Source organism: Macaca fascicularis, chromosome 6 (assembly GCF_037993035.2).
Source record: "Macaca fascicularis isolate 582-1 chromosome 6, T2T-MFA8v1.1".
In the NCBI taxonomy this organism is placed as follows: domain Eukaryota; kingdom Metazoa; phylum Chordata; class Mammalia; order Primates; family Cercopithecidae; genus Macaca; species Macaca fascicularis.
Genome location: NC_088380.1, coordinates 138,233,418 through 138,255,520, shown reverse-complemented (window position 1 = coordinate 138,255,520; position 22,103 = coordinate 138,233,418). Strand labels below are relative to the sequence as shown.

General features: G+C 36.2%; 1 protein-coding gene across 6 annotated transcripts in view; it reads left to right on the top strand.

The window, feature by feature from the left end:
* FNIP1 (folliculin interacting protein 1) overlaps positions 1-22,103 on the top strand; it is a 160,303-nt gene that overhangs the window by 81,214 nt on the left and 56,986 nt on the right. For 4 of the 6 annotated variants that reach the window (XM_045394887.2, XM_005557701.4, XM_065545875.2 and 1 more), the window contains exons 4-11: positions 1,959-2,059; positions 2,308-2,382; positions 4,268-4,359; positions 10,237-10,320; positions 11,640-11,711; positions 14,355-14,490; positions 16,620-16,821; positions 21,844-21,929. In XM_045394887.2, the coding sequence (XP_045250822.2) occupies positions 1,959-2,059; positions 2,308-2,382; positions 4,268-4,359; positions 10,237-10,320; positions 11,640-11,711; positions 14,355-14,490; positions 16,620-16,821; positions 21,844-21,929 (848 nt within the window). The remainder of the gene's footprint in view (positions 1-1,958; positions 2,060-2,307; positions 2,383-4,267; positions 4,360-10,236; positions 10,321-11,639; positions 11,712-14,354; positions 14,491-16,619; positions 16,822-21,843; positions 21,930-22,103) is intronic. The other 2 variants (XM_073994159.1, XM_005557703.4) reach the window with 1 other exon arrangement.

Genomic DNA, 22,103 nt, shown 5'->3' with positions numbered 1-22,103 from the left:
TTCAAATTGTTTGAAATTTAATGCCATTGATTAGTTACCCCCTCGCCCCAGTCCCTGGTGACTCTACATTTCCCCCTCGCCCCAGCCCCTGGTAACTACCATTCTACTCTTTGATTCTGTAAATTTGGCTATTTTAAATACCTCATATAAGTGGAGTATTTATCTTATCATGCAGTTTTTATCTTTTTGTGACTGGCTTATTTCATTTAGCCTAACATCCTTAAGATTAATCTGTGTTGTTGCATGTTGCAGAATTTTCTTCTTTTTAAAAACTGAATAGTGTTTCATTCTATGTATTTATTATATTTCGTTTATTTCTTCATCTGTCAATGGACATTTAGGGTTATTTTCACATCTTGGCTATTGTGAATAGTGCTGTAATGAACATAGGAGTGCTAACATCTCTTTGAGATCCTGATTTTAATTATTTTGGAAAAATGCCCAGAAGTGGAATTGCCAGATCACATGGTAGTTCTATTTTTAATTTTTGGAGGACTTGCCATGTTGTTTTCCATAAGTACAGTACCATTTTGCATTCCTACAACAATGTGCAAGGGCTCCAGTTTTGCCACATCCTCACCACTTGTTGTCTTTGCTTTTTTGATTATAGCCAACCTGACAGGTTTTGTGGTTTTGATTTACATTTCTCTGATTAGAAATGTTGAGCATTTCTCCTGTATCAGTTGGTCATTTGTATGAATTCTTTGGAGAAATGTTTATTCAAGACCTTAATTGCATTATTAGTTTTTATTATAGAGTTGTAGGGGTTTCTGGTACATTTTGAAGCCGAATCCCTTATCAGATACATGGTTTGCAATTATTTTTTCCCATTCCATATTTTATCTTTTCGCCCTCTTGATTATTTTCTTTGCTGTGCAGAAACATTTTAGTTTGATGTAGTCCCACTTGTCTGTTTTTGCTTTTGTTACCTGTGCTTTGGCTGTCATATCTGTGAAATTATTGCTAAGACCAATGTCATCAAGCTTTTCTCCTATTTTCTTCTGGGAGTTTTACAGTTTCAGGTCATACGTGTAAGCGTTTAATCCATTTTGAGTTGATTTTGTGCATGATATAGGACACCAGTTTTATTCTTTTGCATGTGGATATCCAGTTTTCCCAAAAGCGTTTGTCGAAGAGACTATCCTGTCCGCATTGTGTATTCTTAGCACACTTCTTGAAGATCAGTTGATTGTATACATGTAGGTTTATTTCTGGTCTCTTTGTTCTGTTCCATTGGTCTATATGTCTGTCTTAATGTCAGTACCTTACTGTTTTCACTACTGTAGCTTTGTAGTATAATTTGAAATCAGGAAGTGTAATGCCTGCCAGCTTTGTTCTTTTTCAAGGTTGATTTGGCTCATTGTGGTCTTCTGTGGTTTCATATGAATTTTTATATGTTTTTCCGTTTTTGTAAAAAATGTTATTAGGATTTTCATAGGCATAGTATTGAAACTGTAGATTGCAGATATGTCTTTACAGAAGTACACAATAGATATAAATTGCCCTATTTATGGATGCTTCTTTTATACAACAGGAGTAGTAAAAATTATTCTGCATATTATTTGAATTTCACTTATTATCTATCCTGGAGAAACATTACATATGCATAAGATGTGGTTAAGAATGCTTCCTTGTGCATTATTGATAATAGCAAAAATCTGGAAGTGACCTAAATGCCCGTGAATAAAGGGGACTGGTCTGACAAACGGTGGTATTTTCATGCAATAAAATATTGTACAACTCTTAAAAGGAATTAGTCAAACATTTATGTGTAACAACATGATTACATCAAGAAGACATTTTAAAATGAAGAAAATCAAGTTGCAGAACAGCATATACAGTGTAGAATTACAATTATTAATGTAGAATAACTATATAAAAAGAATTTTAATAAAAATATATGAAATAGTCATAAGCTTTTAATTAACACAGTTTGTTAATGTGTGGTTATTGTTTAGGGTTCTCGATGCTCTTCTGATGCCAATATGCTTGGAGAGATGATGTTTGGCTCAGTAGCAATGAGCTACAAAGGATCCACCCTAAAAATTCATCAGATTCGGTGAGAAATTTTCTGATTTTTTTTTAACAAGTCCATTTTTGGGTATTTGGGTTTTTTTAGAGAGAATTTTATATGATCTTCACTCAGATTGAGCTTGCCATACTCCATTTAAAATGTTCTATGGTTTTAATGCTACCATTGGCAACTATGCTGTGAAACCTCGGTGACTTACACATTTTTATTTATAATAACTCCAAAAGGCCATTGTGTTTTAGTTTTGGTCTCTCTCTTTCTCTTTTTCTTCATAGTTCCCCTCCACAGCTCATGCTCAGCAAAGTGTTTACTGCTCGGACTGGCAGCAGTATTTGTGGAAGTCTCAATACGTAAGTGCTTATGGATACAGGGGGAATTGTATTACTTTAGATGTACAAAGTATGAAAACTAACAAACTGCTTTTAGCACTGCAGCACAAGTTCAGCTTTTCTATCTTTCCTTAAGTTTAAAAGTTCATGGAGGCCAGATTTCACTCTCAATTGAGTTTAGTTGAGAAACAGGAGATGTGGTTTCTGTTTCTGTGAACTGCTAGAAGCAGTATCTGGAAGTAGAATGTTGAATGTATTTCCGTCTTAGGTCAACATGCTGATTTTCAGTTTTCCGGTACCACACTGAGTTTCCTGAGTTACCACAATCTGTAGGGTTGGTGCTCTTCAATTTTTAGATCCCCTATGAAATTAACCCTACAGACAGGACTGACCTACTTCAGCCATATTGATATTACACATAATATATACACTATGTAATGATAGCCACCAGGGTATTACAAGCTATTAATGCAAAGATTGGAATAGTGAAGCTGAAACAAAGGCAGGCCTGGTTTCAGGATCATGGGCCATGTGCCAGAACCTAGCAAATTACTGGGGCTAAAGTTAGGCAGTGAAAGACCCCAGAGAGAGATTTTGCAGGTGCCATATCAGAGCAAGACTCTTTGGCTAGTCAGAGCCCCTGGGGATAACCCAAGGTCAAAGGCAGCAAGGAAACTACTCCAGATTACAGAAATTCTGTACAGCTCCCATCAGTTGTTAATGCCTTAAAAATACCTGTTTGGAAGAGTTTTATTAGCTAAGTTTCTAATACCTGTAACTCTTTGGAAGGAAAGTAGGAGGTAGTCTTTTTCTTTTTCTTTTTCTTTTTTTTTTTTTTTTTTGAGACGGAGCCTCACTGTGTCACCAGGCTGGAGTGCAGTGGCGCGATCTCAGCTCACTGCAACCTCTGCCTCTCGGGTCCAAGCAATTCTCCTGACTCAGCCTCCAGGGTAGGTGGGACTACAGGTGCAGGCCACCATGCCCAGCTAATTTTGTATTTTTAGTAGAGACAGAGTTTCACTATGTTGGCTAGGCTGGTCTCGAACTCCTGACCTCAAATGATCCGCCCGCCTCAGCCTCCCAAAGTGCTGGGATTACTGGCGTAAGCCATCATGCCCAGCCGTGGGAGGTATCCTTTAAAATATTATGGATGCTTTAAAATATCTTGAAGCCAAAAATACTGATTTTTAAAAGTAGAAATTAGAGACCTACTAAAGCAGAAATTAAGGATTCCGTGTTGGAATCACTGATGTTAGCCATAATCACCTGAGTTTTTTCACCTTTTCTAAGTTCTGATGATTCCTAAAATCTCTAGAAAGGATATTTTGCACTAAAAGCATAAAGCACTTTTATTTTTGTTATCCTGAAAGAGTCACTAAAAGAAGTCATATAGGTTATTTGTAATATATTAGACTAAAGATAGTTTTTGGATATTTGCCTAATGATTTATTCTCCTCTTCTTCCTCCTAGCTTCCACCTCTCCCTAACAGATAATTAGAAAATATTTTTAGGTCTAAAATATGAGGGGAAACCTTGTTTGTAATCTAAATCAGGTTCAGTAACTTCTTTAAAGATCCAGATAGTAAATATTTTTGGCTTTGTGAGCCAGACAATGGGTTATAGTTTCTCAGCTCTGCTGTTGCAGCATCAAAGCATTCATACACAGTATATAAATGAATGGGCATGGCTGTGTTCCAATAAAACTTTATTTACAAAAAGAGGCAGCAGACTAGATCTGGCACTTAGGCTATAGTTTACCAACCTCTGATTTAAATGATTATGTTAGTTAATTTGTAATGCTAATAGGAAGAAACTTTGTGTGCTTAAAATTTCATCAGGATGTCCAACGAATTGCCCTTAAACCATAAAATGAATTTGGAATTAATTTTTCTCTCACCCTCCATAGGCTACAAGATAGTCTTGAATTCATCAATCAGGACAACAATACATTAAAGGCTGATAATAACACAGTTATTAATGGACTGCTTGGAAATATAGGTAAATGGTTCCTTTGATTTTATAAGTTTAAAAAATATTAACAGTGTAACAAGTGTTTTTTGAAGTTATTCCTTAATAATGCAGATCTGTCATAACAAAGAATTTCAAATACTATAAGTGGAAGAGCCTTTTAAATTGCCAGTATGTATAACATTTATTTGGAAAACATATTTTTCATATATTTGAACACAGTATTTATTTTGTATCTGATAAAGAGACTGCTTTAGATATATCTAATTTGTCTTCGTTGTTTTTCATTGTTAAATTTGAAGCATTTTTGAAAGGTGTCAGTGATAAGAAAAGCCCTTAGTAGTTCTTTTGGCTATTTCAGCTGAGGAAGACTACTACATCTTCTTCCTTCTGTCTTCCCTAACCATAAAAGTCATTTTAAAATGATGCTTGTTTTTGTGACCTGTAATTCAGATGAGCAGATGTTCAAATTTGATGTTTCTTAAAAGATTTATTAGAATAACAATTCATTTAGTACTTTGGTTAGCTGATTGTTGGTATTTAAGTACTACATTTTAAAGTGACAGACTTTCTAAAATTTCTGGTCATTTTTTCTAAACAGCTCAAGTGAACTGCTGCTGTATTGCGATATTTCTGGTGCATAAAAAGCTGTATAGTAGCCAAGGGAATGGGATAGCAATTAGAATAGTATTAATATTTCTCTCATTTTCTGTTTAGTAAGAACTTTTATTCATAATTAATTTAAATAAATATTTGTTATATATTAGTAGAAAACAGTTTTTTCTTCCAACTTGAACTGTATGACATCCTATTTATTTTTTATAATTTGTGTTCATTCAAATGAGCAATCGCTTATAAAACACCTATTACTGTGCACTAGTCATAGTGTTAGGCTTATACTTTATAATGTGTGTGTGTTATAGAAAAATAGTTCTACTTTTTCTTAACTTGCCTGATTACTTCATTTTTTTAAATAAAGGAAAAATGTGACAAAGAATGAAATCTTTTTTCTTTATAATGTGATACTTTTCAAAGCTCAAGGGACTTGTTGAAAGTTGAAAGTAATTATGAGTTTTTGTTTGTTTTTGATTTTTGAGATGGAGTCTCACTCTGTCACCCAGGCTGGAGTGCAGTGGTGTGATCTTAGCTCACTGCAACTTCTGTCTCCCGGGTTCAAGCGATCCTCCTGCCTCAGCCTCCCAAGTAACGGACTGCAGGCACGTGCCATCACATCCAGCTAATTTTTGTATTTTTGGTAGAGACAGGGTTTTGCTGTGTTGGCCAGGATGTTCTCGAACTCCTGACCGCAAGTGATCCACCCGCCTCAGCCTCCCAAAGTCCTGGGATTATAGGTGTGAGCCACCGTGCCCCAGCCAAAAGGAATTCATTTTAATAACACAAATCCATTATTACTTATAAAGGTAAATTATACTATAGAGGTTAGATATACTTGTCCTCTCTTTTAATGTAGAGTAGAAAATCCATTTTACATACTACTGACTTTAAATAATGAGCAACATTTGCACTCTTTTAATTGTCAGTCAAGGATTTTTTTGCATGTCTACTATTTCTTACTTTCTTTCAATTTCCAATCAATCAATCAATCGATAAGTATGTGGTGAGCACCTGTAATATGCCAAACACTCTGTTAGGCCCTGAAGATACAGTGGTGAACCAGACACAGTTCCTGCCTCAATGGATTTATAGTTAGTGGAAGTCAGAAAAGTAATACAACAATTACAGTATATTATGGTAAATTCTTAGACAGGGTTAAGAGCAGGGTGTGATTAAAATAAGGAGAAGCACTCAGTTCAGTTCTGGAGAGTCAAGGAAGGCTTTCTTGAGGACATGAGGCCTAAGCTTGAAGGATTAGCCAGATGGCTAGGGAAATAAATGTTCTGTGAAGAAGCAATAGTATGTACACAGACCTAGGGGCAAAAGATCATAGAGTATGGAAAGAATGTGAATAAATCAGTATGTATGGAGCACAGAGTAGGGGTAAAGTAAATGAAAAAGAAAGAATGGAGCAAAAGGTAGATCACAAAACGCACTGTAGGCCACACTGAGGAATTTAGAGTTAATGCTTGGTTTAGTGTAGTTGGGCACCAGTGCAGATATGTTGGTTCAGGTCCTTTACCTGTTTTTTTTAGCAGGTGCCAAGACAGGGTTAAACATGCAACAGTTGTGTTAGGGAAAATGACTGTGTAAAGGAAAATGAGGAAAATGCTGGGAAAGGCCGAGAGACCCATCAAATTGTGATGTAAGTCTGACCATGAATGAAGGAGAGAGGGATAGAGTGTTGACTGGAAGTGTCTCAAGCCAGCTATACAGTTCAAGGGAGGTTTGGCAAGGCCCTGGGAATTATTTGAGTCAAAGTTGGTTGTCAGAAGTGTCCCATGTCTCCCCAAAATGGGCCTGCCTTAGTATACCTACTGTGTTCAACCATTGGCTGGGAGCAGCCTATCAGCTATGTGTCCTTGCACAAATGTGCCAGTGGATTTCATCAGGGGTTCTTAATCAACATACTCTTTATAGTTGGAGATCTTTGAGATACATTCTCAAGGCCACCACAGAGTAATTTTCGGAATATAACAAACACAATCAAATTACATTTGTATCTGTAGAAGAGTATTCTAACTGCAGTAGGAATGGATTCAGGTAAGCAAGTGGTCTTGAGAAAAGGCCCATATTAGAAGGCTACTCATGGTACTCCAAATGACAGATAGTGGTACCTATAGTAAATTAGTGTCAGTGGGGATAGTTGTTGAGAAATTCAGTAAGGGACATAGAGTGGACCAGATTAGCTAATTAGAAGAGGTGAGGCAAAAGGAAGAATCAAGTTTGGCACTTTGCTGGCTGTTTAATTGCATGGATATGGGTGCTCTTCGCTAAGGGGTATAGAAGAAATCAGAATTGATGATTTTAGGTTTAGGCATGTTCAATTGGAAGTACCGGAATATCCAAGTGAAGAAATCCATTGTTGTTAGCTAGTTAGATAGGTATATTGTAGGGTATTCTCTTTAACATAAAAATGGATGAGTGTTTAATAATTTAAAAATAATAGAAGTTGACCAGTTAGCTGTATATTCTGTGGATTTGAGAATCATCAGGACATAAATTATAATTGAAAGCACGGGAATAGAGGATGACCTAGGAAATGTAAAGAATGAGAAGGAAAGATTGTTGAAGATGGAACCCTGGGGAATGCTGGCTTTAACAAGGGGTACGAGGCCAGGTACGGTGGCTCATGCCTGCAATCCCAGCACTTTGGGAAGCTGAGGCGGGCGGATCATGAGGTTGGGAGATCGACACCATCCTGGCTAACATGGTGAAACCCCGTCTCTACTAAAAATACAAAAAAATTAGCCGGGCGTGGTGGCTCCTGTAGTCCCAGCTACTTGGGAGGCTGAGGCAGGAGAATAGCGTGAACCCGGGAGGCGGAGCTTGCAGTTGAGCCGAGATCACGCCACTGCACTGCAGCCAGAGCGAGACTCTGTCTCAAAAAAAAAAAAAAAAGGGTAGGAGAAGAAAAGCACACAAACAGAGACTGAGGGGGAAAAATACAGAGAGTGTGTTACATGGGAAAAAAGTTTACAGTGTAATATAATCAGCATCAGTTACTGCTATAAGGTAATATAAGAGAATATGTACTAAATTAAGCAACAGGAAGGCTTTTGCTGGCCTAGATGAGCAGTTTCAGTGGGGAGAATAGATATCAGAATTGGGATGACTCAGAGTTTGGACTTGTCCAAGATGCAAGCAGTGATTCTCAAACTTTTTGGTTTTGGGAGCCCTTTACACACGCAGAAATTATCGAGGACTGCAGAGAACTTTTGTTTATGTGGATTACAACTATCGATAAATTATTAGAAATTACAACAAAAAATTGAAGAATATTTAGTAAATCCTTGAAAAATTACACTGATACTCCCTTTCATGTTATTACAGGCTTCCAAAAAATTAGTAAGAAGAGTGGCATTGTTTTACATTTTTATAAGTCTCCTTAATTTTTGGATGAGGATACAGCTAAATTCTCATATCTGCCTCTGTATTCAGTCTTTTGTGATATGTTATTTTCATTGAAGTGTATCAAGAAAATCTGTCTCACACAGATGTGTAGTTGGAAAATGGAGAACTTCACAGACCCCCTGAAAGTTTCGGGGACCCCACGGGTGCTTGGATGACATTTTGAGAACTGCTGAATTGCTGTAGGATTAGATATATGGAGGGTGGTGGAAGAGACTTGACTATGTTTAAGTGTTGACAGAAAAAGGAAGTTATAAGGAGCATGAAATTAAAGACTAGAAGTAATAATTGATAGAAGGAGGTTTTTGAAGAAGAATGGGGGATTGGGGTCCTAGCTGACTTAGAGTTAACTTTGGAAGGGAGGGAGGAACTTAGGATTTTTTAATAAGTCCCTGGAACGTTGTAAGACTTGAATAACATGACTACTTAGGCAGGAAGGAGGCAAGGATGAGTGAGAGAGTAAGTTTTGAAGCAGGATGATAGGAAAAAAAGGGTTCCAATCTGGTTAATTCTACTGTGTGTATGTGCATATATGCATGTGCATACTCTAGGAAGCAAAAGTTTTATGCTGAGAAGAAGAGGTAGGGAAGGAGTTTAAAGAAGTAAATAATTTTTGAAGTAACTAGGAAAAGAAAGCTAGGACGAATTAAAGAGCTGATCATTGAGACATGAAGGATTGCTGTACATGTGCTATAATTATAGAAGTTATTGCTACAGAAAAATAATATCTGTTAGCAATTTGAAAACTACAGTTGGCTGGACACAGTGGCTCATGCCTGTAATTTCAACACTTTAGGAGGCCAGAGCAGGAGGATCACTTGAGCCCAGGAATTGGAGATCAACTTGGGCAATGTAGCAAGACTTTGTCTCTACTAAAAAGTTTTCAAAATTAGCTGGGCCTGGTGACATGCACCTGGCTCATGGGGAGGGTTGAGGAGGGAAGATCACTGTAGCTCAGGAGTTAGAACTTGCAGTGAGCTACGATTATGCCATTGCATTCCAGCCTACATGACAGAGCAAAATCCTGTTTCAAAAAAGGAAAGAAGAAAAATGTAATTGTCACTTTTTAAAACAGAAAGCCCCCTATTCTATCCTAGATAAATGTCCTTCATGGCTGTTTAGACTATTTTTATGAAGCATAGCTAACAGGTAACCCAGCTGCTTGCTTTCAGGCCATAATGCCCTTCTTGGGTCTTCAGACTGCAATTAACCTTTTCTTGATGATGCATGTGGCAGCTACTTCTCTTGAACAGCTGGGAGTCTGGTCCCGGATGAGTGTCATTTGTGTTCCTCCTTCCACAGTGACTGACTCCTGGTTTAGTAACCTTGGTTTCTTCCATTACTTTGTAACTTGTCACTGGGTTAGAAAAACCAATTTTTAATGTCAGTAAGATCTCTTTGCTGGTTTTGCACCCTATTGTATGCTGTGTGCCAAGTGCTTAGGTGGTTTTCTCCTCACTTCAGTTGTAGGCACATACTGTAATCTTAAAACAACTTTAAAAAAATAAATTTATTTGGCAAATATCAGTTTAGATAAATAACATTATCATACTTTTTCAAATCTTTAAAAATACTGTTTTACATTAGAAAGGATTGAACATTTAAAATAATTTTTACTTTATATAGCAGAAGCTTGTTTTTATTACATATAGATTTATTAGTAAAAATACATGAAGTTGTTGTTTGATATAAATCATGACTAAAGAAACATCATCCTGTTTCAAAAATGGGAAGACAGCTTGAATTCTTATTTAGTTTAAAAGTTTCCATCCATATTTGTTGGTCTGCTCTTGTGCTGCCTTAGCTCACCTTTTTTCCCTGACGCATTGTGGCTTCTCTAACAGTCCTCTTTCATGTGTATTTTACGTTTTTGCCATGTAGGTCTTTCACAGTTCTGCAGCCCCAGGCGGGCATTCTCTGAGCAGGGTCCGCTCCGCCTGATCAGGAGCGCCTCTTTCTTTGCAGGTTTGCGATGTGCTGTGTGGGTAGACTAGTTGGTGTGCCCCAACGGCTAGACTCTGTAGTTAAGCTGTGGAAACAAGACAGTAGATGAATGCAATTGGTGAGGTTGTGGTTAAGAAAACATTGCTTTAGGAAGTATAAGAACTTAATTCCTTTCTACTGAACATGTTCTTAAAGTTTCCAGACACTGAGTTATCAGTAGAATTGACATTTTTATGAAATTTTGGTTTGCCATTTCTCTTGTGGCATAATAATTTTAACTTTAGAATCTGAAACCAAAACTTAGTATGAACTGTATTTCTTATGATACCACTTGGAATTTTTAATGTGACACTGTCTTGTTTCCATGGCTGAGTAGCTTTTGTACCCTAGTTCACCAATTGCAGAAAATTATCCTATCTTGTTATTATTGTAAAATTTCTGATCTACACTATTCCATAAGAACAATTTTTCTTGGAGCTAAGATTTAGATGAACAAGCACCACTGTAATGCTCTGTAAAAAGCATACATGACTATATTTGCTTACATAATCAAGTTGATGATTGTATAGTGTGTTCATGTGTATATATCCAGGATTCTAATCATATACCTTATTTCACACGTTTTAGCAGATTACCTAACATTGTAACCTTTTAGTGGAAATTATTAGAATGTGAACATATTTACTCTTCATTGTGCTCAAATTGGTATCAATTTAGCCCTTCTTGTTTTGAATAATATTTTCTTTCCCTATAAATATTAGATATAGCAAATACATATTTACAGAAAACTTGGAAAACATTTTTAAAAGGCAAAAATATGTATTAGCTGTTTTATCAGCCAGAAATACCTGCTTTTTTGTTTTTTAAACACAATTGGGATCATACTATTCAAACAAATTTCTCAAAACAAATTTCTCAATTTATTATGGAGAATTTTGAAACATACATTGTTATAGGCAGAAACAGTACAGTAAACTATGATATACCCACCACTTGGTCCCAGCAAGTGCTCATACTGTTCAGTAGCTTGCTTTTTTTTCATTTAATAGTATATTGTAATTATCTGTCATTGAATATGCTTCTAAAATATGACTTTTAGTCACTCCTTGCTTCTTTAGGTATTATGTTTTAGATTCTCATACTGTGTATCAAATCTTCACAGAGCTCTCAAAGCTTGTTCAACTGAGTAATAGCTCTTGGTGTTGGGTTGGTGTCATGCTATCGAAAAAATAAGGGAATGCAATGAGATGAGCATGATTTTGTTTGCTATTTAAAAGGAGCTGTTCATCCACCTGAATAGCAATATATTTTGTAACTGACAGTTTCATCTTTATTTATAGTTCACAGCAACCCAATGGACATGCCTGGAAGAGAGCTCAATGAGGACAGAGACAGTGGCATAGCACGGTCTGGTAATGTCAGGTTCTTGTATTCAGTTTTTTATGAGATTGCTGTTGGCATTAATTTTCTTTTTTGTCCCTCCCTTTATTATCAAATTTGTTCATATTGATATTAGCCTTACAAGAGAACTGTGGAAAGACCAGAGCAAAGTCTTGTAAATTTAACATTTTTCATGTTTACTTTTAAGTGTGCTGAGTAGAATAAAGCCAGGGTGAACTAAAGCCAGAGTAAAGTACACTGGTTGAAGCTTAGTGAGTATAAGAAGAAAAACATTGGTCAGAAAACTGGTTAGAAACTGTAGTAAAAAAACCACAGTTGCTTATATTTACTTGCTGCTAACTAAAGTTTAAATTGTCATATTGTCTCTTGCCCAGAAAAGCATAGGCATTTTGAATCAGTATTATACTTTTTTTTTTTTTCAAATATGGACTCTTCCAAAATTTGTAGGTCTAGCAAACATTTATTGAAACATGGTAGACATTTAAAAAATTAAAGCCCAGAGTCTACCTTTAAGGGACACAGAAGTATGGAGTCTACTGGGAGAAAAATTAGGAAAATCATCTGTCATAGTTCATTGTGTGATGCATTTAGTGATAGGCCTGTGCAAAAAGCTTCAGAGAAAGAGCACTACACTTAGCTTGGGCAAGGGGCAGGGATACCAACAAAGCTTTACAGAAGAATGATGATTGAGTTGTATTTTGAGAAATAAATAGCAGTTATCCAGACAAAAGCTCAGAAAAAAGTCATTTTAGCTAAAAAGAAAAGTGTGTGTTGGGGCATAAGTAAAAGGAGGAGTAATTTTAGGCTTGAATTACTGTTAGATATAAGAAACTTAATTCAATGTGATTGCATGTGTTGTTACATTAAATGGCTCTACTGTCGAAATTGTTCTATGATTCAGTTTTGAGTATAAATGAAAAATATAAACTTGCCATATATTGGAATCCCTAGGTGTGTGTTAGATAGAATAACAAGGAAAAGTTTTAAAAAAAATTCAAGTGCCTGAACTCTACTTTCAAAGACTCTCATGTAACCTAGAGAAGGCATCTCTAGGCATCTGTATTTGAGAAACAAAACAAATGCAAAACCTAACACTTGATTCTCATGGATAGCTAGGGTTGCCAACCACTACTCTAATAATAATGGCTTGTGTTTTTCAAGTAATCTCATCTTTCTTTTCTAATTGAGTTTCTTATTTTTGTTTTAAAGAATCTAGAGTATATTTCTTTTAATACCCTTTGCTTCTATATAATCTAGAGATTTAGTCTTCCCTGGCAGGAATTTAATTCTCATTATTTAAGATTCGAGAGATGATAAATTAATTTATTTATAGTTATATTCTTTATAAATTGAAGTGTCTGGCTAGACTGATCTGTTAGGCTGCTTCAAGTTATTGGATTAATATATGCCATTTAAGTTAATGTATGCCTTCTTCTTTTTCTAATAGGGTTATTTTTAATATTAGAACGCAGTGAAATATATTTTTTCTAGACTTAGGACAGCATTTTATTTTTCACTGAAGTCACACCCAGATTTAGTTGTACATACCCAATCTTGGACTATAAGGTTTTATAATACTAATTGATAAAATATGGTCTGCATTTAGAATCTGCATTCTAAAGTAGTTTAGAATGAGTTCATTGATGATCTAGATGTTTGCATGGCACATACAGCTTTATCCTCTGTCATTGAATTTGTCAGAATTAAAATGAATGGATCTTCGTAATGAAAGTGTCTCAGTTTGTAGTGCCGGTGTCCAAAATAATTTATCATCTGACCTGTACCTTTTTAATAGTGATGATAATAGTTCCCTGTTTTGAATATACATTTTCAGTATGTCCTTATGATCATAAAAGATAGAAGTCTGGAATATTGTCAAACAAAAGTAAGCCCTTAATGGCAAGTCTTACCCTCTCTAAATCCAGTGGGGAAAAGCCTAATGAAAATCCCCTAGCCTAATGAAAAATCAGCAGTTGTAGCTCTTAACACCTCAGGCAGTAAACATATCTTACAGATTTCAGAGAAGTGTTTTGGGAAGGGATAATCCCCAAGATCAGGGGATTGCAGCCGTTACAGAGTGGAGTCTGCTGGAATGTGTTTGTCACCTTAGATGCTCCAGAGAGCGTTCTTTTTTTGGAGCTTAGTAGGTATAGTCATGATTCTTAATTAAAAGTGGTAGCTTTGACTACATGTGCACACATGATCCATGAGTACTTGTAAATGACCTCTTTAAATGCCGTTCAAACACTTATTTTCAATAGCTTGTTCTTAAAACCCAGCTGCTGCATTAAATTTGAACAGCATCCGATTTCCTTTAATTTCAGAACTAAAAGGATTCAGCTAAGTTAAGGGACAGTCAGTCCAGTGGCCAAAGGGATAATGCCTTGTTGTAAAGTATAATTTTCTTCTGGAGTCCCTAGAGGGGAATGCCAAAAGGGTATTGTCTCAGAGTTTTTTGCTGATACATTGTTAATATATGATTTTTCTCATCTGAGACCTTGCTGCAAGAAGGATGTGTTCTTTTAATGGACATTTGAGAGGCTCATGAAGCAAAATCAAGTTTAACTTAACTTATTCGTAATTTTGTTAAAAAAAATTTATCATTATGCTTAGTCATTATTGACTTAATACTTGTTGTTCTTCTGACTTAACAGCATCTCTCAGCAGCTTGCTGATCACTCCATTTCCTTCCCCAAACTCCTCACTTACCCGAAGTTGTGCCAGCAGCTACCAGCGACGTTGGCGACGCAGCCAAACAACAAGTTTGGAAAATGGGGTATTTCCTAGATGGTAAGTTGGAACTTTAAACACAGAACAAGATTGAATAGTTCCTTAAACACAATTTTATATGGATTTTTAGAGCCTGGACTTGTATTCTGTGTATTTTAAGTTTGAAACTGAAAACTTTTAAAATTTACTACATTTAAAAAATTGTGGTCAGTTATACATAATAAATTATAATTTTAACCATTTTTAGGTGTACAGTTCAGTGACATTTGTTTTAGTACCTTCATATTGTTGTGCAACCATCATCACCATCCAACTCCAGAACTTTTTCCTCTTCCCAGCTGAAACTCTGTATCCATTGAGCATAACTCCTCATTTCTCCCTTCCCTTCCTCTTGTAACCACCATTCTATTTTCTGTCTTTATGAATTCATACAAGGTATGAATGAAATCATACACTGCTTGTCCTTTTGTGTCTGCCTTATTTCATTTAGCATAATGTCTTCAAGGTTTATCGATGTTGTAGCATGTGTCAGAAATTCATTCCTTTTTATGACTGAATAACATTCCATTGTACATACATACCACATTTTGTTTATCCATTTATCTAGTGATGGACACTTGGGTTGCTTCCACTTCTTAACTATTGTGAATAATGCTGCTATGAACATGAGTGTGCAAATACCTGTTCAAGTCCCTGTTTTCAGTACTTTTGATTATATACCTAGAAGTGGAATTGCTGGATCATATGGTAATTTGGTTTTTAAATTTGTGAGGAACTGTCATGCTGCACACTGTTTTCCATGGTTACTGTCCCATTTTACATTCCCACCAGCAATGCACATTGGTTCCAATTTTTCCATATCTTCACCAGCACTTATTTTCTGTTTTTTTGATAATAGCCATCTTACTGGGTCTGAAGTGGTTCCTCATTGTGGATTTTATTTGTATTTAATAATTAGTGAAGTTGAACATCTTTTCTATTCTTTTCTTTTCTTTCCTTTTTGAGTTGCCCAGGCTGGAGTGCAGTGGCACAATCACGGCTCACTGCAGCCTCAACCTCCCTGGGCTCGGGTGATCCTTCCACCTCAGTCTCTCAAATAACTGGAACTACAGGCTTGCCACCACGCCTGGCTAATTTTTTTTTTTTTTGGTAGAGATGGAGTTTCACCATGTTGCCCAGGTTAGTAGAACTTCTGGTCTCAAGTGATCCACTTGCCTCAGCCTCCCAAAGTGCTAGGATTATAAGCATGAGGCACCACATCCAACTTGAGCATCTTTTCACATTCTTATTGGCTATTTGTATATCTTTTTTGGAGAAATGTGTATTTAAGTCCTTTGCCCATATTATAATTGTATTTTTTTTTGCTTTGTTGGTGAGGTGTGGAAAATCTGTATATATTTTAGATATTAATCCCTTATCAGGTATATGATTTGTAAATTTTTTTTACATTCTGTGGGATGCCTTTTTACTACATTGATAGCGTCTTTTGATGCACAGAAGGTTAAATTTGTATGTCGTCCAGTTTTTTTTTTTCCTTTGTTGACTGTGCTTTTTTGTGTTATATCCAAGAAACCATTGCCAAATCAGTGTCATGATGCATGACGCCTTTACCCTTTGTTTTCTTCTAAGAGTTTTATGTTCAGGTCTTTGATTTATGTACTACATGTTTTGATATTTCAGTTTTTCATGTTTTTATTTTGGCAAGGTAATTCATTCTTGAAAGATTTTTTTAATCTACATTAAGTACAACTGTAGATACTAAAAGTTCTTGTTTTCTCTTCTTTTTTATTTTCTTTATTCCTTCATCTTTGACTTTACTGCTGAAATCAAAAACAGAGACCAGAAGGTCCTAGAACAGGGAAAAGATTGTACCAGACTCATCTATAAATCTTAAAATTTAGCCACTTTTTGGTTGATTATGAATTTGGATTATGTACTTCTTTAGTAACTTCTCATTGGACCAAAAAATGTTCCCAATCTGACTCTGTAGTAAAATTTCTTACAAAAACGTGAACCTGAAAGAATAGCCAGTAGATTTCTTAAAGAGATATACAATTGGTATGAAATTTTAGGTTTGTTTGATAAAACAGCAGAAGACTTAGCTTTCCTACATTTAATTAGCAAGAAGATTTAATTATGAATTTAATTATTTTTATTTTTGTAAATTAAAAAAAACATTTATTTTTAAGGTCTATAGAAGAAAGCTTTAATCTCTCAGATGAAAGCTGTGGCCCTAACCCAGGAATTGTGAGGAAAAAGAAGATTGCAATTGGGGTAATCTTTTCATTATCCAAAGATGAAGATGAAAATAACAAATTTAATGAATTCTTTTTTTCACATTTTCCTCTCTTTGAAAGCCACATGAACAAATTAAAGAGTGCAATAGAACAGGTAAGCATATTTATTTATATCTTTTTCTTTTAAAATCTTACTCTCCTGATTAAGCATTATATTTATTCATTTGGCAGAAAAATTAACAGACATTGTGCATGTGTCCTATAAAGTGCTCTGGTGGATGCAAATAGATTGAACCCTTTTTAAGGTGCTTACTGTCTAATAAAAGATGTAAGATCATTCATCCATTTGTTGTGTAAATAAATATTTGAGGGCCTAAAATGTGGTAGACACCATTCTACCAATTAAAGAGAAGAGATAAAAGCAACACTTCTGATCTCATGGGGCAAATAAACATGTGAATATAGATGTATGTAGTAAGTCCTGTGGAGAAAAATAAAATGGAGAAAGGTATGTAAGGAATCCTGGAAGGAAGGATTACTTATAGGCTAGTCAGGAATGCCCCTTATTAAAGGACATGTGAATGTGGTCCGGAAATACGGAGCAAGTGAGCTACAACCATCTGGAACAAGATATTCCAGGCAGGGGCAAAGGCCTTAGTGCAGGAGTAAGCCTGATACTTAAGCAGCATTACGAAGCCAAAGTGCCTGGGTTGAAGTGAGACTAGATCATGTAGGGCCTTATAAGATACCATTGTAAGAACATTAGCATATATTCTTACGAAAGTATGAAAGATGGGAAACCATTGGAGGGTTTTGAGTGGAGGAAGAATGACATTATTTATGAGGATCACTCTTACTGCTGGTGGATAATAGATTTCTAGGAGCAAAAGTAGATGTTGTGAGACCAATTAGCATACCGTTGCAGTAATCCAGGTGACAGATGATGAATACTCAAACCACTTTAGTGATTGAATTGGTAAGAAATATAAATAGCCAGTGTGAATAGCTGGTGTACTGAATTGGCATATCGGAGAAAAAACAATTAAAGTTGACTCTAAGATTTTTTTAGCAAGCAGTTAGAAGGATGAAGTTGCCAGCATTGAAGTGAGAAAGACTGCAAGCAAAACAGATTTGATGAAGGAAGATGGTTTTTTTATATTTGCATCCTGGACATCCAAGTGTTTTTATAAGTCTAGAGTTTACCAGAGAGGTCATCAGTGTATAGATGGTATTTAAAGCCATAAAACTGATTGAGATTGGCAAGAGAGGACAGAGAATGGTAAGCCTGAGTTGTGGTGCATTTTAACATTAAGAGTTTGACGAGATGAGAAGGAACCAGCAGAGGAGAAGGAAAAGGATTGGCTGTTCAATTAGGAGAAAAAACAAGACTATTCTTTTGGGGAAGCCAAATACAGAAAGTATTTCAAGGAAGGATTGATCACTTTTGTCAATTGCTACTGAGATAGTATATACAATACAAATATGTAAAGTAAATTGTGAAATATTAGAATCTAAGCTAAAAAGGAAGGACAAACAAAAGTTTTTTTAGAAATTGGGGGGAAAGTGAAATGACTTCCTATTGGGAAGAAGTTCATTTGGACTGCATTTTGAAGGATGTACAGGATGTTTTGAAACAAAGTTCTGAAAATCGAATATAGCAGAATAGCAAGAAAATTGACATTCTTGCCTCCCGAAAGGAACACAGTAAACTCATTGCTGAAAAATCTTATGTAGGCCTTTTCTATACATATTGTACTTTTACTTGGTAGGGATTGTGCTGTGTCTACATTTTTCAAATTATATGCTCATTTAAGAAAACTCAGATTGTGCAACATGGCAAGACCCTGTCTTTACCAAAAAAAATTTAAAAATTTGCCAGGCATGGGGGTGCACACCTGTAGTCTCAGCTACTAGGGAGGATGAGGCAGGAGGAGCGCTTGAGCTCAGAAGGTCAAGGCTGTAGTGAGTTGTGATTGTGCCTCTGCACTGTAGCAACAGAATGAGTCCCTATCTCAAATAGTAAAATAAAAAACACCATTGTCACATACACATTTCTCAAGTTATTGTAAATGGTTCTCACATATGTTTTAGTAGGTCTCCTCAATTGAAGTAATAGTTTCCCTGTTAGGCCATTTCTACTTTTTCACAATTGTTGCTACCCTACTGTTAACATCTTGGCGAATTTTCCAGATTATTTTTTAGAGGAGATTCCCAGAAGTTGAGCTGATAAAATCAGTGGCTATCACCAGAGTTTTTTGCAACAGTCTGTGGAGGGGAAAGGATATGAAGAGGAATAGTGAGAGGTACAACTGGCGAAGTTAATGAGGACCTGATGACAAAGAATGTAGAGTGCTTGCCAGGGAGTTCTGACTTTTTCTTTAAGGCTGTTTGCAAGTTATACTTTGGAGAGATTAACTTGGCAGTGTGTTTTGTATATGGCTGCTGAAACGAGCACTTGGTAGTGTGTTTTGAAGAGACTGGAATAAGAGACGAGAGGTGGGTAGACCCGTTAGAATGGTTTAGAAAGGATGTATCTCAATAACTCATTAGTGACTAAGGATCATCTGCCTCTAGAGAAGACATAGATGTTAGTTATTCATATTGAATATGTCAAAAAATAGTTCATTAGCAGTACTTTTTTATTGAACACATGAGTAAAGGCCATTTTCATTTACCTTTTCTTAAGTTAGACACTGATTACATTTCTTCAATTGACTGCTCTCACATTTTGTAGTCTAGCCAAAGTCATCACACACAGTAATAAGTTGTGGGTGAACTGACATTTTGAGTTAGTTTGAAATAGGCATTATAGAACTCATTAAAGATTACTTTTCAAGTGTTTTCATATTTTAACACTTTGATAATTCTGTAATCTAAAGCAGCAGTCCCCAACCTTTTTGGCAACCAGGGACCAGTTTTGTGGAAGATAATTTTTTCATGGACAGGGCTGGGGAGGGGGGGCAGTTGCCATGGTTTCAGAGGCATTAGATTCTCATAAGAGCGTGCAACCTAGATCCCTTGCATGCACAGTTCACAATAGGGTATGCACTCCTATGAGAATCTAATGCTGCCCCTGATCTGACAGGAGGCAGCGATCAGACAGTAATGCTCACTCACTCACTTGTTCGACCCAATTCCTGACAGGCCACTGACGGGTACTGGTCCACGACCCAGGGGTTGGGACCCCGACCTAAAATGTACATTGTTAATGCTTATAGTTGTTTGGATATTTGTTCAATTGTAGTATCCCATTTTTTATTAAAGCTGAAAGATAAAATTAAACGAATGCTTTTACATAAGTGAATGGGACTTAATTTTTAAAGTTCTATAGTAGTTACTTAATGATAGAATATTATTAAGAATAGAAAATAATAGTGAATAGTGTACCATCCAAAGAAGTTATCTTCTAGGGCCAGTTTTCAAACTTTTTTTTTAATAAAAGTATGAATTTTGTTTCTGAACACCTTGGCAATTATTTTGAAGTCTTCTACCTTTTGAGATTTGTGAAAAATAGCATTCCTGATAAGATTAAGGAAGAACGCTGCTAAATTCTAGCAAAATAATATTCACTTCTTTATAAATTGCCAGTATCTTAACAGTTTGAAAAAACATGAAGTATGTTTTACTTTTACCCTCTGAAGCTTTCGGGTGTACAGGAACATGATTTCTGGCCTGAAGTAGGCTGACATCTTAATTGTGTTTTTTAAACAATATTTAATCACTTTGTAATTACATAAAGAATACAGAATTCAATTCTCTTTGAAAAAGTATAAAAGATTAAATTCTTTTTGACCTCCATATCCTAATCCTGATCCCCTTTTTGTCTACCTAGATTAAGGCTTTTCAACCTTGGCTAAATGTATTTTAAGAAAGCAAATATTGGCTGGGCATGGTGGCTCATGCCTATAACCCCAGCATTTTGGGAGGCCGAGGTGAGCAGATCACGAGGTCAAGAGATCAAGACCATCTTGGCCAACATGGTGAAACCCCGTGTCTACTAAAAAGACAAAAACGGGGCATGGTGGCATGCACTTGTAGTCCCAGCTACTCGGGAGGCTGAGGCAGGAGAATCGCTTGAACCCGGGAGGCAGAGGTTGCAGTGAGCCAAGATTGCACCACCACTGCACTCCAGCCTGGCAACAGAGGGGGACTCTGTCTAAAAAAAAAAAGCAAATATTGCTATTATCTTTAGATATCTTACTGTAGAATCTTTATATTCCTTTTTTTTTTTTTTTTCCCCCGAGACAGTCTTACTCCATCACCCAGGCTGGAGTGCAGTGGCATGATCTCGACTCACTGCAACCTCAGACTCCTGGATTCAAGCGATTCTCATGCCTCAGCCGCCTTCGTAGCTGGGATTACAGGCGTGTGTCACCACATCTGGCTAATTTTCATATTTTTAGTATAGACAGGATTTTGCCATGTTGGCTAGGCTGGGCAAATCTTTAGAAAAGAGTTAACAGGGCTGGGTGCGGTGGCTCACGCCTATAACCCCAGCACTTTGTGAGGCTGAGGTGGGTGGATCACGAGGTCAGGAGTTTAAGACCAGCCTGGCCAACATGGTGAAACCCCGTCTCTACTAAAATTATAAAAATTAGCCAGGTGTGGTGGCAGGCGCCTGTAATCCCAGCTACTTGGGAGGCTAAGGCAGGAAAATTGCTTGAACCCAGGCAGCAGAGGTTGCAGTGAGCTGAGATTGCACCATTGCACTCCAGCCTGGGCGACAGAGTGAGACTCTGTCAGAAAAAAAAAAAAAAAAAAGAGTTAATAGAAGTGTTATCTGTGAAATATAAGCGTAAAACCATGAGTTGTTGTTACTGAGTTGTTGTTATTGAGTTGTTGTTATTATGTCTTGTTCTGTTTGGGAAAAATAAGTTTTTTTATAACCCAGAAACTGTCAATATCAGTTTTTTTATGTGTTGACAGTCGTCTGCAGTTTTAAAAATAAGAGATTGAAAACAGTTGAAAATTTTGAATTTTGTTCAACCATTCATTAATTACCAAATGTGTAGAAGAAAAAGCCACAATAAATGCATTTACCTTCTTTATTTCTTTCTCGATAAGAATTTTGGTAGAGCGTTGTATAAATATGTGACTCTGTCTAAAAAAGACTCCTTTTTCCATGTTTTGCTCATGATTAACATAAGAATTAACTATCTTAATGATTGTTTTCAAGGCTATGAAAATGAGCCGGAGATCAGCTGATGCCAGTCAGAGGAGTTTGGCATATAATCGAATAGTTGATGCCCTAAATGAATTCAGGTACATATTCCCCAGCTTTCCATAACGCAGTAATTCATAGTGTACACAGGAAGATTTATTTCTTTTCTTTAATTTGTTCTAATAAAATTTAATTTCTTTGTCCTATAGTCATATGATGGTGTAATTCAGTAGACCATTGGCTTCTATGTTATTACATCTCAAATGTGCTTGAGA